General features: G+C 52.4%; 3 protein-coding genes across 4 annotated transcripts; 2 read left to right on the plus strand and 1 right to left on the minus strand.

Annotated features, from left to right (window-relative positions):
• Positions 1-1,675: 1,675 nt before the first annotated feature.
• Positions 1,676-5,790, plus strand: LOC117852766 (GDSL esterase/lipase At4g26790). Its single transcript, XM_034735010.2, has 3 exons — positions 1,676-2,203; positions 4,826-5,315; positions 5,411-5,790. Exons 1-3 carry the CDS (start codon positions 1,769-1,771, stop codon positions 5,602-5,604), a joined length of 1,119 nt encoding a protein of 372 aa, XP_034590901.1. The 5' UTR covers positions 1,676-1,768; the 3' UTR covers positions 5,605-5,790.
• LOC117852765 (serine/threonine/tyrosine-protein kinase HT1) lies at positions 5,721-8,496 on the minus strand. The gene is made up of 3 exons (XM_034735008.2): positions 6,914-8,496; positions 6,334-6,789; positions 5,721-6,222 (listed from the first exon to the last, which is right to left on the minus strand). Exons 1-3 carry the CDS (start codon positions 7,406-7,408, stop codon positions 5,971-5,973), a joined length of 1,203 nt encoding a protein of 400 aa, XP_034590899.1. The 5' UTR covers positions 7,409-8,496; the 3' UTR covers positions 5,721-5,970.
• A 3,255-nt stretch (positions 8,497-11,751) lies between these two features.
• LOC117851570 (uncharacterized membrane protein At1g16860) lies at positions 11,752-14,897 on the plus strand. 2 transcript variants are annotated; one of them, XM_034733402.2, is made up of 4 exons: positions 11,754-12,747; positions 13,264-13,407; positions 13,494-13,699; positions 14,441-14,897. In XM_034733402.2, the coding sequence occupies exons 1-4, from the start codon at positions 12,082-12,084 to the stop codon at positions 14,631-14,633; spliced, it is 1,209 nt and encodes a 402-aa protein (XP_034589293.1). In that variant the 5' UTR covers positions 11,754-12,081; the 3' UTR covers positions 14,634-14,897. The 2 variants fall into 2 exon arrangements, with proteins under 2 accessions (XP_072149350.1, XP_034589293.1); XM_072293249.1 differs by lacking the exon at positions 13,264-13,407 and having other exon boundaries at positions 11,752-12,747.
• Positions 14,898-15,320: the final 423 nt, after the last annotated feature.

Raw genomic sequence — 15,320 nt, forward strand, 5'->3', positions numbered from 1 at the left:
CCCCTGCCGGCGGTGCCATTAGAATCCTGAACCAACTGCACACAATCAAGGCCGCGACGGCGACGCGGAACCGACAGTACCCACCGTCGTGTCTCCTGCAGGCTATTCGCTCACGCAGTCCGCGCAGCGTCGCCGCTTTTGTTCGATCGATCGGTTCCGTTTCCCTGGAAGCCATCTATAGCCTGTCGCTGCCCACGCTCTCCGTCCTTGCTCGCGGACTGGTTGTTGGTGGGGGCTCTCGGACCGGTAGATGTCGTCGTTGCCGGCTCGGGGTCGCTATCCCCATGCATGTGGTGTGGATGCATGGATGCATCGGGCAACGAAATCAAGGCACGAGAGGCGCGGGAAAGCGAGCATCGCACGTACATTTGTTCAGCAAATGTTTTGCTGATAGGTTTACAGTTCTGAAACGTTCAGTTTGCTATATCAGGGTATCGATCTGCATACAGTTAGACCCTGTTTGGTTTAGTCCTCCTTTTTGCCTCTTTTAGCGCTCCCAGTCACTAGGCTGCACAGTATAGGGCGTGTAGTCTGTATAAATTGTGCGCGTGCAACCTTCTTTAGAGAGAGAAGTGCAGATCAATTCGTAAACTGCAACCTTTTCGTGTAAGCATGGGCTAATCAATTCACTGAGCAAGTGCAGATCGTCTAATTCACTAGACCAGAGCATGGGCTGGGCCCAAGCAAAGTCCAATTCATTTTGTGCCTAATAAATGACTGTCAATGCCCGGCCCAAGGGGGTCTGATTGGTTTGCCAAAACTTTGGTCACTATTTGGTTAGCTATCAAATTTTGCCTATGTCTCCCATTTACCCTATCAAAATGTTGGTAAGTTTTTTATCCAACTTTTAGCTAGCCAAAACCTTGACGATACTAAAATTTTGACATCAAACCAACCAGACCCCAAATTCCCATTAGGAAAAGAAAAGGCTTTGGGGGGCAAGCCACCTATTTTTTCATGTTAACAAAAATTAATATTTCAGGCAAGAAACTCTTGCCTAGGTCCACTGCTGCTCATAGCATTAGTGGGCCTTCTTAGGGTGGGTTTTCTTACGCCTAACATTTGCCTAACCTGGCCCTAAACATTGTTTAGGATGGAGGACCAGTGAACTAGTATTATCTCTTCCTTGACTGTGCTATATATAACATTTGTTTCTTTTACGGGGATACATTAACATTTAAGCCCTGGCACACGAGCAAAAATGTCACGCCAGCTCGTCTTCCCCGCGTCCCTTTTATCTATTTTGTACTTTTTGTTAGCTCACGCAAAGTGTCTATATAATCTATGCTTACGTACTCTACGTGTGTTTTCAGTGGTTTATTTTTAGGTATGCATGCATGTGTCAGGTTCAAGTGTAAATTAGAAAAAAAAAAGAGAGACTAATTTTTTTTAAAAAAAAATTGGCATTTCCCGTTTCTCTCGGTGTCTGCCATGAGTGAGGGTTTCACCATCCAACAAACTACGTACGTACAAAGTGTGAGATCATGCATTCGCAAAAAATAAAGTGTGAGATCATGCGTCGCTCGATGTAAATTTGAAAGCCCCCTCCGTCAGTTAACGCAGCACACTGCGCACCCTCCGCTACGTACGCGCGCTCGTCTGCCGCCTGCCGTGCGGCGGGGACCCCACCGCCGCCTCGTCGGCCTCTATTTAATGGCCACCACCAGACAACGACCGCAGGCCGCAGCTGCACTCTGCAGAGCACAGCCGCGCAGACCGTGCACGGGCGCGCCCCGAGCAGGAGGAGGCCACCCCACCTCCACCCGCGATGGCGTCGCCGGCGGGCCATCGGCGTGCAACCGTGCTGCGCCAGGCGGCGGCGCTCCTGCTCGCCCTGCTGTCCTGCTGCTGCTGCTTCCGTGGCAGCGGCGCCAGGTCGGCATCGTCGTCGCCGGCGTCGCCGAAGGTGCCGGCGGTGATCGTGTTCGGCGACTCGACGGTGGACACGGGCAACAACAACGGCATCGGCACGATCCTGAAGAGCGACTTCCCGCCGTACGGGCGCGACATGGCCGGCGGGCCCCGGCCCACGGGGCGGTTCTGCAACGGCCGCCTCCCGCCGGACTTCATCTCCGAGGCGCTCGGCCTGCCGCCGCTGGTCCCGGCCTACCTCGACCCCGCCTACGGCATCCAGGACTTCGCCCGCGGCGTCTGCTTCGCCTCCGCCGGCACCGGCCTCGACAACAAGACCGCCGGCGTCCTGGTACGTACCCATAGCTCTGTCCAGCACGATTGCAATGGGGATGTCAGAGATGTGAGTTTGGCGGCACATCTGAAGATAGCAAAATTCTTTTGGGGGGCAAGGCTGAGACGGCAGGAAAACGTTGCCGGGGAGAAGGTTCCATTCCATGAGCCGCGCAGGGTCCGTCTGAAGCGGCAGCCGAGTGGTTAGACTTCCCTTTCGCCATCTTGTTCGGGAAGGGGACGAAGAGCTGGGCGATGAAAGCCTGTGCAGCCTGCAGGGTGCAGTGGTCTTGCAGCTCCCCGAATTGAAGGCGCCTATTGCCTCAGGCTAGAGGCCGGGGGGGTGTTCGGTTGTTTGGTGCGGACTAAAGTTCCTATTTAGATACTAATTAGAAGTATCAAATATAGATTAATTATAAAATTAATTACACAGATGGAGGCTTATTCGCAAGACGAATCTATTAAATCTAAATTCATCTCGCGAATTAGCCTCTATCCGTGTAATTAGTTTTATAATTAACTCATATTTAGTCTTCCTAATTAGTCTCTGAAAATTTGATGTGACATGGACTAGACTTTAGCTCAACCATCCAAACACCCTAAACCTAATACGGCCACTGATAAAGGCCCTGCCGGGCCATGCTCACTACTGCATTTTTTTCAGAATTGATTAGACGGGACGGGTTAGATTAGGGCCCAGAGGATTGATGATCAGTCACTGATCGTCCTTGTCACTCTCGTATATCTACGGGCTTTGCTAATACGTGAAGCGTCCTCTGGTTTTGGTCTTGGACTAATCCACTGCAACCAGCAAGGCATCAACCGTCTTCTTCCTTTGGTTTCTTCTTCCTCTTCGGCAACCAACAACTGCAGAGGCATTAAAACCCCCGCATTTAGTGCGTCGAATGGTCGCGGACAGCGCTTTCATGCTCCGATCCGTCGCTGAACTTCTGTGGTTTTAATAACAGTCAGTAGCCCGGTTGGTCAGCCAACCTGTAGAGAGGCCGGCAAATCTGCAGAACTACAGTCTACAGTGGTCAGTGTGTTTTCTTCGTTCATCGTTCTGTCACCAACTCACCATAGCACCTGAATCCTGCATTTGCATGGTAACAGAAACGAGGATGCTAGATTGCTAGAATGTATTTGAGTATTTCTTCTTCCCATCACACTGAATTTTCCTCTTTCGTGTTTTGGCGCTCTGACGAGGAAGAACCTTCTTCTACAGTCAGTCACGGGGCTTCTCCTCCGAGCTATTCAGGTTAGGATTTAGGAATTTGGTCCCCACTCCCCAGTGAGGCTTCCATCATACGCTTAGGAAAAGGGCAAGTCAGGAAGGACGAACTGGCAGCAGAGTATCTTGGTTGGTTGGGCAGCGAGGGTTGCTGCCAACTAGGGTGACGGAGCACGGCTAGCAAGGAGGGTTGGGTGAGGGAGCGTGGTGACGGGTAGCAGCAGATACACGAGAAGCAAGCTGATTATGGGTCATTCTAATTAAATTCGACCGAGTCTATAGAGAAGAAAAACCACATTTATGACAACAAATAGATATACTATGAAAAGTCATGATAAATATAATAATACGGTATTATAAATACTAATAATTTTGGAAAAAGTATATTTTTCATCTCTTAAGTATTGCATAGCGTGATATTCATCCCTCATATTTCATTTGGTGCAAATTAACCCCTTAACTAACTAAATTAGTGCATTTATCATCCCACCTTAGTTTAACAATGGTTTAGTACCATCTAACGGTGGTTTATGCCCACGTAATTATCTACCTAATCACTACTTAATGTAATATGCTGAGTCAAAAATATAAAGCTAAAAAAATCAATAAATCCTCTAAATTAGCTACCTATAAAGATTTTATCGGAAAATTTGAATTCACACCAAACTTTTGATTTAACATTAGATGTGACTAAGCATTGATCATTAAAATGATTACATGGCCTAAAGCTGATGTTATATGATCCTAAACCATCATTAAATAAAGTTAAGGATGATAAACGCACCAATTTAGTTAGTTAAGGGATTGATTTTCTCCAAATAAAACATGAGGGATGGATGTCACACTTTTGCAATACTTTGATGAAAAATACACTTTTTCTGATAATTTTTTTATAAATCTGGTCAAATTTTACATAGTTTGAATAGAATAATTTTGAGATCCGCATTAACTTGTACTGACATGTAATCACGTGCAGTATTAATCAGCTACAGTTAGCAGCCTAGCACAGTGTGCTTGCTCAAAGGTGCAAACGGTGGGGCACTTGAGAATTTGTTACGTGTCCCCCGGGGAAGTAAATTATTGAGAGCACAGCACAGTAACCTCGTTGATTGCTCCCCAACCATTTCGGGACAAACCGTAAACGTGAGTGTCCTGTTTCCTGAACCCTGACCGAGCGTCGTGGGAGGCATTCAACCCCCGAATCTAGCCAGCTACCGAGAAGGACGATCGCCGCACTGTGTGGCAGTGGCACACTGGCACTGTGTGCAGATCATGATCCCTGCAGATTCTGTTCGCGCTTGCAAATTCAATTCTCTGTTCGATTCACTCTCCTGAATTCTCGAATCGAATCTGACCTGAGAAACGCACGCTGTTTCTGTTTGGTGATCCTTCCTTTTCCGGCGCGTGAAGTCAGTGATCCCGCTGTGGAAGGAGGTGGAGTACTTCAAGGAGTACCAGCGGCGGCTCCGCCGGCACGCCGGGCGCGCGGCGGCGCGGCGCATCGTCTCCGACGCGCTCTACGTGGTGAGCATCGGCACCAACGACTTCCTGGAGAATTACTTCCTGCTGGTGACCGGCCGGTTCGCGGAGTTCACGGCGGCGGAGTTCGAGGACTTCCTGGTGGCGGAGGCGGAGCGGTTCCTCGCCGAGATCCACCGGCTGGGCGCGCGGCGGGTCACCTTCGCCGGGCTCAGCCCCATCGGGTGCCTGCCCCTCGAGCGCACCCTCAACTCGCTCCGCGGGGGATGCATCGAGGAGTACAACCAGGTGGCACGGGACTACAACGACAAGCTCCTCGCCATGTTCCGCCGCCTCACGGCCTCCCGGCCGTCGCTCAAGGTCGCCTACATCAACGTCTACCAGAACATGCTCGACCTCATCACCAACCCTTCCACCCTTGGTGAGTGATCGATCGAGTCTGCGATCTCACAGGAATTTCGAAGGAATTTCATCTCGATTGCAGAAGGAATCCTGACCGGCTGATCGGCACCGCAGGGCTGGAGAACGTGGAGGAGGGGTGCTGCGCGACGGGGAAGGTGGAGATGTCGTACCTGTGCAACGACAAGAACCCGCTGACGTGCGAGGACGCCGGCAAGTACTTCTTCTGGGACTCGTTCCACCCAACCGAGAAGGTGAACCAGTTCTTCGCCAAGAAGACGCTGGACCTCTGCTACGAGCAGCTCCTTTGATGATGCATAGTAGTATACAGATTTAGTGTGGCTGCTGTATTGATTGAATTATTGATGCTAAGATGCGGCATTGCGATCGCCGCCCCTCCGTATATAGGGTTCGTCAAGAATGGAAATGTACTCTGTTCCGATGCGCCGATTATATTCTTTGGGTTTAAAAATGAGCAGAAAGATAAAATTTACACATTGGACCGAGTTACATTTGGTTCCGGATGTACGTTCTTTTATGCCAATTTAATTTGTGACAGGTAGATAGATGTATGAATACTACTTAGTTCCTAGTCTCCCGATCAGACAAGACAGTTCAAGCATGCAGAGACAATCAGCAGCTGCAGTTCAGTTATGCTAGGAGCGATGGAAGATGGATCACGCGTGCACCGGTATGGACAAGTTGTTGGCGATGCATCCCATCCTGAAGATCTTGGCGAAGGAGCGCCAGAGCCTGAGCTCCTGGTGCACCATCACCGGCATCCCCTCCTTGACGCAGTGGTCGTACTTCTCCAGCACTGACACGATGTAGCTGAACTCCGGCCGCCGCGCCGGGTTCGCGGACCAGCACTTCTTGATCAGGTTGTTCAGCACCGGCGGGCACGAGGTCGACAGCGGCGGGCGCAGGTTCTGACAGAAATTCAGTTTCAGAAAGAAGTTCAGTTTTCAGATGAATGACACTGCGATCGAATCGAGTGACCATCCCATTCAGTCAAGAGGAATTCTTCAGACAGGCACTACCTTCTCGGATGCGGCGTAGGCGGCCTGCACGGGCGTCATGCCCTGGAACGGGAGGAGGCAGGTGGTGAGCTCCCAGAGCACGATGCCGAAGCTGTACACGTCCACCTTGCGCGTGTAGGGCTTCTCCTTGGTCATCTCCGGCGCCATCCAGCGGTAGGTGCCCTTGTTGCCCTTTGTGGCCTGGCACTTGGTCTCCAGGCAGGACGTCCCGAAGTCGGCCACCTTGACGCGCATCTCGTCGTTGAGCAGCAGGTTCTGGGACTTGAGGTCCCGGTGGATCACCCCCTGTGCGTGCAGGTATTCCATCCCCCGCGAGATGTCCAGCGCCAGCTTCAGGATCGTCTCCGGCGACAGCGAGTAGGGGTCCTTCTTGTTCAGGTACATCCGCAGCGTCCCCTGCGACATGTACTCCGTGATGATGCAGTACACCGGCGGCTTCTTGCACGCCGCGATGAACTGCACTATCACAAATTCGTAACACGATCCCGATCAGGCGACATGATCAGCAGATTGTTGGAGGGATGGATGAGGGTGATGAGATCTAATAATGGGAGGAGCAAGAGCGAGAGCAAGCGGTGACCTGCACAATGTTGGGGTGGTAGAGGCGGGAGAGGAAGGCGACCTCGGAGTTGAACTGGTCCTCGAGGAGGGCGCGGCGGTCCTCGTCGCGCTCCGGGATGCGCACCATCTTGACGGCGACGGCGCGCTGCTTGTAGATGCCGCGGTAGATGCGGCTGTTGGCGCCGGAGGCGAACTTGTTGCCGATGAAGAGCTGGGAGAGGTCGGCCATCCACTCCTCGCGGCGGCCGCTGTCCCGGGAGCCCTCGCCGCTGGGGCCCATGACGGTGTCCAGCAGCATCGACCACGACTCCATGCTGTCCCACCGCTTCTTCTCCATGTCATCCGCCTCCGACGGCCACGGGGTCTTCCCGCGCCCCGACGTCGACGCCGGGGACGCCGCGAACAGGCTCGCCGCGAACGGCAGCGGCGGCCGCCGGGGGGACGCGCCCGCCGACTGGTCCGCCGCGCCCCCGCCGCCGGCGGCCGCACGCGGCAGCCGGAAGCAGGAAAGCATCCGGGGCGCCAGTATGTATATCAAGAGTCGCACGGCGTGCCACCGCGACGGAGCGACGCGCCGGACGACGACGGCCGCGCCACCACCACGAGCATTGCTCGCCGCGCCGCCAACGCCTCCACCACGCCCGGATGCTTAAGTCACGGCTCGATCCCAACCAAAGCAAAGTATCTTCAGCTCTTCACCGCGCAGCAAGCTAAACGAAGATCCCAAGCTCCCACGCCGGTGCAACGGCGGCGGCCGGCAAACAAAGCCCAGATGCCTACGCGATCCAATTCCGGCGCACCCTCGCTAGCAACAACGCTACCCTATCCACACCATGCGCGCGTGGCACGGACCCCAGCTGGTGCTAGGCTAGCTTCTTGGAGAGGAGGACACAAATGGCAGGCACGGGCACGAAGGGGACGCCCCTTCTTCCTCCTCCTCTCTGGCACCCCTGAGAAGCGCTGGCTGCTGGTGCTGTTGACTCCTGGGAGATAAGCCGGAAAGAGTAAAGGTGCTCAAGGATGTCTCGTGAAGATGCAGTTCAGAAAAGGCCGCACCTTTTCTCTTGCAGCACCTAGATGATCGGGTGCTCTCCCCCTTCCGATCGCCCCCAGCTTGCAGCATGAGGCGAGGTCGAGAGAGAGATATCTGCAACGGGAAAAAGCGCCGGGAAAGATATCCGCGACGGAAAAGGGAGATGAAAGCTTGGGGGGGTGACATGACCTGCGGTGAGACGCTAGGCATAAAAATGCGTCGGGGAAAAGGGTGGTGCTGCAAGGAACTGTCTCTACGTAGCGGTCTGCGCTTTCGACTCTCGTCGAGGAGGGCCTTCTGTGGCAAGCACGGCGCGCCGCCGATCGTATTGCATCAGCGAATGCGTCATATCTTTGCCAGTGAGCCATTTCCGGTGAAGGGGAAAAGGGAAAGTTAGACGCAAATTGGGATTGTCTCATTATTTCGTAGCGGGCTGACTTCGAGACTCGGATGTAGCCCACTATGGCCCAATACAGTGATGTTATATAAAAGGCCAGCCTGTCCACACATGTTGATACTTTTGTACCCAGACATATGGCCCAATAAACCTAGTGGAGCTTCATTTTGGCATCAATTCTTGGCATAGAATTCCATCTGAAAATTTTTTTGTGGCCACCAGTGGGAAACATGGTCACCTAGTTGCATCCCGAATATCCTCTGGAAAAGGCCTAAGTGGCCGTAGTATCGCAGAATAATATGAAATAAGGAGGAAAATGGCACGTATCTAACTGCAAGTGGATAGTGGAAGAAAGTGGAATGAAGTTTACGGTAGCAAGATGGGAACCAAACACACACAAGAGAAGCACACACAAGAGGCTAGTCAGGCCTCGCTCAGCAAGCCTCCCTTCAAGGGAAGCATGCACTAAACATTATGGCACTCCGAGGTTGTTTGAACCATATTGAAGTAGTAGTGGGCCCATTCAACGGGTTTGGTCCAAATTCAATCACAATAGTGTTAAGTTCGATTAGCGGACTGTATTAGAGTAAAATATCGCTTCTCACATCGCTCTGGAATTTTTCTTCTCAACCTCTTGAGCCCCTAAAAGATGACAACATCAACATCCCAATCATTGCCTCTATCAGTCCTCTTTCATCAAAACAACTACTCAAAGGGAATGGTTGCCAACCCCACCGATCCCATATCCACTAGACCACTACCATTCCACTCTCTCGTTCCAGGTCTCTCATTGCCACCAATACTAGAGAAACGGAGGAGTTTGCCAGTTTTGGGTAATCTCAGTCTCTTGACGGGGCAGCTTTGTTTTGCATTGAAAGGGATCATTGAAAGTTCATTATTTGTATATTCTTATTTTACGAGGAATATTAATGGATTCTTTATTGCTTGTATAGTTTGATTTGAACCGAAAACAGGGTCCTAGGAAAAAAGGTTTTTCCTCCTTAGTTGGCCCCTCCAATCAAATCATATTCTCCACAACTTATCTCCACGATTCGCTCCCGTTTGTCACTTTTACTTTCTCTTAGGGTGTGTTTGGTTGGGCTGTGACTTTTGGAAAAGCTGCTGTGAGCTATGAGATGTGGAAAAGCAGCTGTGAGAAAGCAGCTGCGGGAAAAGCAGAAGACCATTTGGTTAGAGCAGTTGTGACTTTTGAATAAACTATCAAGTGGACCCTACATGTCATCCACAATCCACTCCACTCAACTCTCTCACTCTCTCACTGACGAGCGGGTTCCGCTCGTCAGCCCCTCCTTCTTCCTCCCGCTGACCAACAGTTCTCATCTTCCGCTTGGGATGAACAGACGAACGAACGAATCATGTTCTGCAGCAGCAACCTCTTCAGCTTAGAAAGGGCATGGATTAAGTTATTCTATAGAAGTGTCGTAACTTTCGTCCAAGCTAATGATTCATCAGCCATCAATTTGATCAATCCTCTGTTAGTGAATCGCCAATTGCAACTTTGAGAACAGTACTGAAGGAAATATCCTGATTTCAATTAGCGAAACTAGGACACCTACTCACGAACTCAGTAATGTCTTACTCAAACATAACCTGCACTGGACCAATCGATCGGAGCATTGCACGACAGAAGCAAATGTTCGATGGGTAATCGCTACGGATCGAGCGGGTAGGCGAGCTCCTTGAGGACCTCGGCGAGCGGCTTGCTGATGCCCTCGGTGGGGGCGGCAAACTTGCCGCCGGCGAAGTCGTTCTTCTCCTCCAACGGGAACTCCGGTTCCTGCGGGAGCCATGGCAGGGCGGAGGGACGAGGGAGCTCCGGTTCCTGCGGGAGCCATGATGAAGCACGGCGGTGGAGCCCGCACCGGGCTTCTCTCACGTGCCACAGAAAACGAAGGAATCAAACTGCCTACTCTCACACGTCGGGCTTCTCTCACGTGCTGGGGGCAGTGGACGGAGGGCCGGTGGCCGGAGGCGGCGTGCCGTGGGGGGAGCGGGCGGAGGCGGTCCTGAGGAGACGGACGGTTCCGCGGGGGAGGAGCGCTGCGGGAGACAAATAGAACGCCGAAGCGGTATGTTTCATAAACAATGGTAAGGTGGGTAATTTTTTAACTTAAAAGCACTTGAAAGCAGGGTGGGAGGTGCTTTTGGTTTTGTACTAGACCAAAAGCAGCTTTTGGGCAAAAACACATGCGGTTTTTTAGTCTTTTGGTTGGCTTTTAACTTTTGCAAAAACAAAAGTAGGTTCAAAAGCTCAACCAAAGACACACTTATAAGATGGCCAACGTGGTCACTTTAGTTTATACAACCAAGCTGCTACACCCTTTTGCAGGTCAGGTCACTCTGATCGACCACTATGTGATAAGTCTAGGTTCAACCTCAAGGCTAAAAATAAAAAGCAATGGCGCGTAGCTGAAATCGTGCAAGACGCCGGTGTGAACTCGCCAGTCCCATTGTCACTTCGCCCCGCCCGATTCGGTGTTTCGGCGGCCCCGCAAGTCACCTGTGATCCGCGAAAACGACAAAACCGTCCCGTCACGCGTCACGAGCGCGGCCGCACTCACATTCCCCTTCCCGACCCCGCGATCTCCACCGTCCGCCCCGCTCGCTGGACCCCATCCCGCACGTCCACGCGTCGGCCCCGCCTAACTGTCGGCAGCAGCCCGCGCGCGGGCGCGGGGGCGCGTCGTCGGCGTGGACGGCCGGACGGCGCCGGGAGCGTCCACGTGCGCCGCCGGGAGGCTTATCTGGCGGCGACACGTCTGCGCCGCGCACGGACGCTGGGATTCGCCGGCCTCGCGCGGGCGGGCAGCTTTGCCGGCCGGCGCCAATGGCGTCGCTGTCTCGCCCTCCACCACTTGGAGATCGGCCCGTATCGGGCGTGGTAATCCGATTGATTAATGCGTGCAATTTGTGCAAGTGCAGAGGTGCTGACGCGTCGCTGTCCCACGGCGATCACGGTACCCGGCTGAATAAACCGTCGTCATGGTTGGCCTCTCATGGGGATCTTGGAACAGCGGCCACGATTCTGCCCGGAGATGTTAGAGACGGATGCAGAGAAAAATTCAGTTTTTCTCAACAGACGAGAAATTTAGTCTTAGGATCATTACGTTTCCCCGACAGTTCTGCTATCTTGAGCAATTCTTGGTGGATTTGATTTGGCGTTGCTTTGAGAGAAATTTGCGCCACAATAGCATCCCGAGCTGACACTCTGACAGCGACCGAAATCATAGTTAAAAATGCGTAATGAGTAATGACCTCGGCACAGCGTGTGCCGCCGCGCCACGTACACGCACGCGCGGGCGCACGCCGGCGGCGAGCTGGGAGGCGGGCGCGCCGGCCGGGTGGCGGGCTCTCCCTCAGTTTCACCGCCACCTCCGGCCGTATTCAAATGCTGGATTTTGTTCTGAGACATTTGGCCAGGTCCGATGCCATCCAGTCGTGTCGTGCCGACCTCGGATGAATTCGCGACCAAGCAACGGGTAGAGATTACCCCGGGGGGCACTGTGCTGTGTGCTCCGTGTGCCCTGCAGTGAAGTGGTTCCTACTCTGTTTTTGATAAGATGATCACGACACCACGTTGCGCCCTAAAGCGGCGGCCCTAGTCTCACATCACGCCGTGACGGGGAGTGGACTCTTCTTCTTCCTCTTCTGGCTGCTTCTTCCACTTCTTGGTCCAGCAGCTAGATCGTGCGCTCCGTGCCGTGCCGCTTCTTTCGGTCGCGATCGGGAGGGAGGGATGCATCAGATTGGGAGCGGGATGTACGTGTCCGGCCCGGCGCCGGACAGGAGGCGGGAGCGGCGGCTGTCGTCGGGGTCCGGCGCCACGCCGCCGTACACGGGCGGGGACGTGTCGCGGTCGGGCGAGCTCGGCCGGATGTTCGACATCGCCGCCGCGTCGCAGTCGCAGGCGCCGTCGCCGGCCTCCTCCTCGCGCCGGAGCTCCGGCCCGCTGCCCCGCCCGTCGCCGGCGTCCGGCCCGCTATCGCAGCTCTCGCACTCGGGGCTCCTCGTCGGGCCATCCCCGTCCCCGGCACCCTCGCCGGCGCACGGGTCCTCGAGGAAGGGGAGCTGGCGGCGCGGCGCCGGGAAGGAGGCGGAAACTGCGGGCAGCGCCGTGGCGGCGCGCGGGAGGGCCAGGCTCGGCGTCCCGTTCGCGTGCTACGTGCTGGTGGTCCTGGCGGCCGCGGCCGCGCTAGGCGCCGGCGTGTTCTGCCTCGTGTCGTGGCGGCGGTGGGAGGTCATCGCCTCGGCGGCCGGCGCCGTGGCCGCCGTCGGGGCGGTGTTCGCGTGGAACGCGTGGCGGAGGGGCGCCGAGGCGGAGCGGTTCTTCCGGCGGTTCCCAGATACGGCGTTCGACGGCCACGGCGACATGCCCGTCGGCGAGCTCGTCAAGATCACCGGGGTGAGCTCCTCTCTCTCGATCCGATCAATCAATCTCCTCATCAAAATCAATCAGCCATTGCCTTCCTTCCTTGCTTCACTCTTACCAAATCTGTTGCCTCACCTACGACTCTGCTCATACACGTCGCTGACAATTGCATTGATATTCACCCACAGTCCATGCATGCCAACTAAAAAACTGCCCTCTATTTCGTTGGGAACGTGGCTAAGATCTTGTGGTGTGTCCTTATATGCATTCTTTACACATTTTTTTTGTTGGTCCAAATTGTTGCTTCAACTTGTTTATGCGTCAGAGAATGTCAAAACTGATGAGTCGCATGTACGTAGTGGTCAATGGCTTGATTGAGGAAGCCAAGCTACCAAACCACTTTTGCTCCACCAAAGCAATGCGTTGCTAACTTGTCGTTCCTTCCTCCAAAGGTCCAAACCAAAGCAAGGGCTCGAAACTAAAATCTGCGTCTTTGGCATGCTCTGTTTTCTAACATGACCGGCTGACCGCCGGGTCCTGCTCCTGCAGCAAGTCACCTGCGGCCGCCACCCGCTCGCCGCCTACTTTCACGACGGCGCCGCCAGGTGCGTGTTCACGTCCGTTCAGCTGTTCGAGCGCCGTGGATGGGCCCGGTGCTGCTGCCGCCGCCGGTGGCAGCAGAGACACTCCGAGGTCAAGCTCTGCATACTTTCTGCCACCGTCCAAACTTGGCACGCCAGTTTTAGATACAGTTCAACTGATCGGCATGGCTTTGGCAGGCACGGGTGGCGAACTTCTACATTTCTGACAGGAACTCCGGGAAGAGGTTCTACGTGCGTGCCGGCGAGGGTGCCAAGATCACTCCGATGATCAAGCTGAAAACGATCAGCTTTGACGGTGACGGGAAGGGTGCGTCAGTGAACCTGAAGAACTGGATGGCAAGCAATGGTTTGCCCTGCAATGGCGCCGTGCGCGTTAAGGAAGGGTAAGATCCTTCATGCACCGATTGTGAAATGGGGTAAATGGGGACTACACATTGTGGGGCCAGGAATCCTAAGAGTGGGGGTAGCTGAAGAATGTTAGAAAATCCACTCGATTATATAAATAGAAAAACAATTATGCTCGACACTAGCTTTATTGCAAACTTTGGTTATTAATTATGTCATAATTTGCTAACCTCTTGGTACTCGTAAGGGCTGGTGTAAATAAGAACCATGTTAACTCAATGCGTTGGAGACAGTTGAAGTTGTCTCCCAAGTGCTACAGCAATTCTCTTTTTTTGCCCAATAGCATAAAAATAGCTGGTATGGATGCCAAGCTTCACTTCCTTCTGAAACGAAGCAATAGGTGTTTGGGAGCCAATTCCATACATTGATCACAGCAGCTACGAAATATTGATTTGATTTCCTCAAATATCTCACTGAACACTGTATACCGATTTAACATCATTTAAGCTGGTACATCGGTTTCCAATTTTGCAATGGTCTAAGTAGTTTGCAACCTACCACACGCTAACAATGAAAATCAGGAATTTATATATGATAGAAGTCGGGAGTTACATAACATAGTAAGCTTGTGAGACTTTACTGCATAAAGTTGGTGCTGCATTCCAAACCCATGTTCAGAACACAAGAAAATTATGCAGCCACAAGTCATGATCATTGCATTGGCTGCATTCCCAGTTCAAGTACTATTATTCACAAAGATTGCAACAAAAAATTGGTAGGTTCATCAGAGAGGGGGACATAGCAAGCGTGATAGGCGTCCTGAAGAAGCACCATGCCTGTGACATCGTCGATGCACCAGCCGGCGTGGTCACCACCGGCTGCCAGCCAATGCGGTTCATGTTCCCCATCCTCATCGAGGGGCTCATACTAATTGGGAAAGAAGACCCGGACGAGGCTGTATATATGGTCTGAACTCTAAACATATACATTACTGATGTAGAATACGCAACCTTTTTATCGGTGAAGAGGATGTTTTTCGTACCTCTCCACTTAGGCTTTTTGATAAAAAAAAGATTTACTACTTACACAGTTGATGGGAATGAAACGATGTAAATTAAAATCTTATTTGTAGGCTTTGCTGTAGTATAGTTGTGATTTTTTTTTGTTTCTTTTTAAGATGACAACTCTGTTATTTGTTGGGAAAGGCTTATGTTATTGTGCCACGCTTCTATTGTAGTAGAGCCTGATCTCTGTTTTTTTTGCAAATATTTTTGCCTGATTGCAATAGGCTTATGAGTTGATCCTTTTAATTTTCCTTTTCCATATGCAGTTAAATGAGATTTCTCATCATACAATATATAGTACTACATGTTGGTACTTAGTATATATAAGAAGAGAAAAGAAAAACGATATGTTGTCTCCATCTTGTCCTACAGAGATCTTGTTTTGTTAAAATATAATCTGTACCGATGAAAACGTGTGATTGTCATGGGCAAATTGATCTCCAAAATTTTTAATTAAGGGCAGTACCTTGCTGTAAACATGGCTTGGTCATAGACATTTGACTGGACAAACAATCTTTTTATTAAATGAACCGGCACGAGAGCTGCTTGTTGTATTAAAAAGAAAGGGTAGCCGATGGCTAAAATTACATCTCTG

The sequence above is a fragment of the Setaria viridis genome, chromosome 4 (genome assembly GCF_005286985.2).
Source record: "Setaria viridis chromosome 4, Setaria_viridis_v4.0, whole genome shotgun sequence".
Lineage (NCBI taxonomy): Eukaryota > Viridiplantae > Streptophyta > Magnoliopsida > Poales > Poaceae > Setaria > Setaria viridis.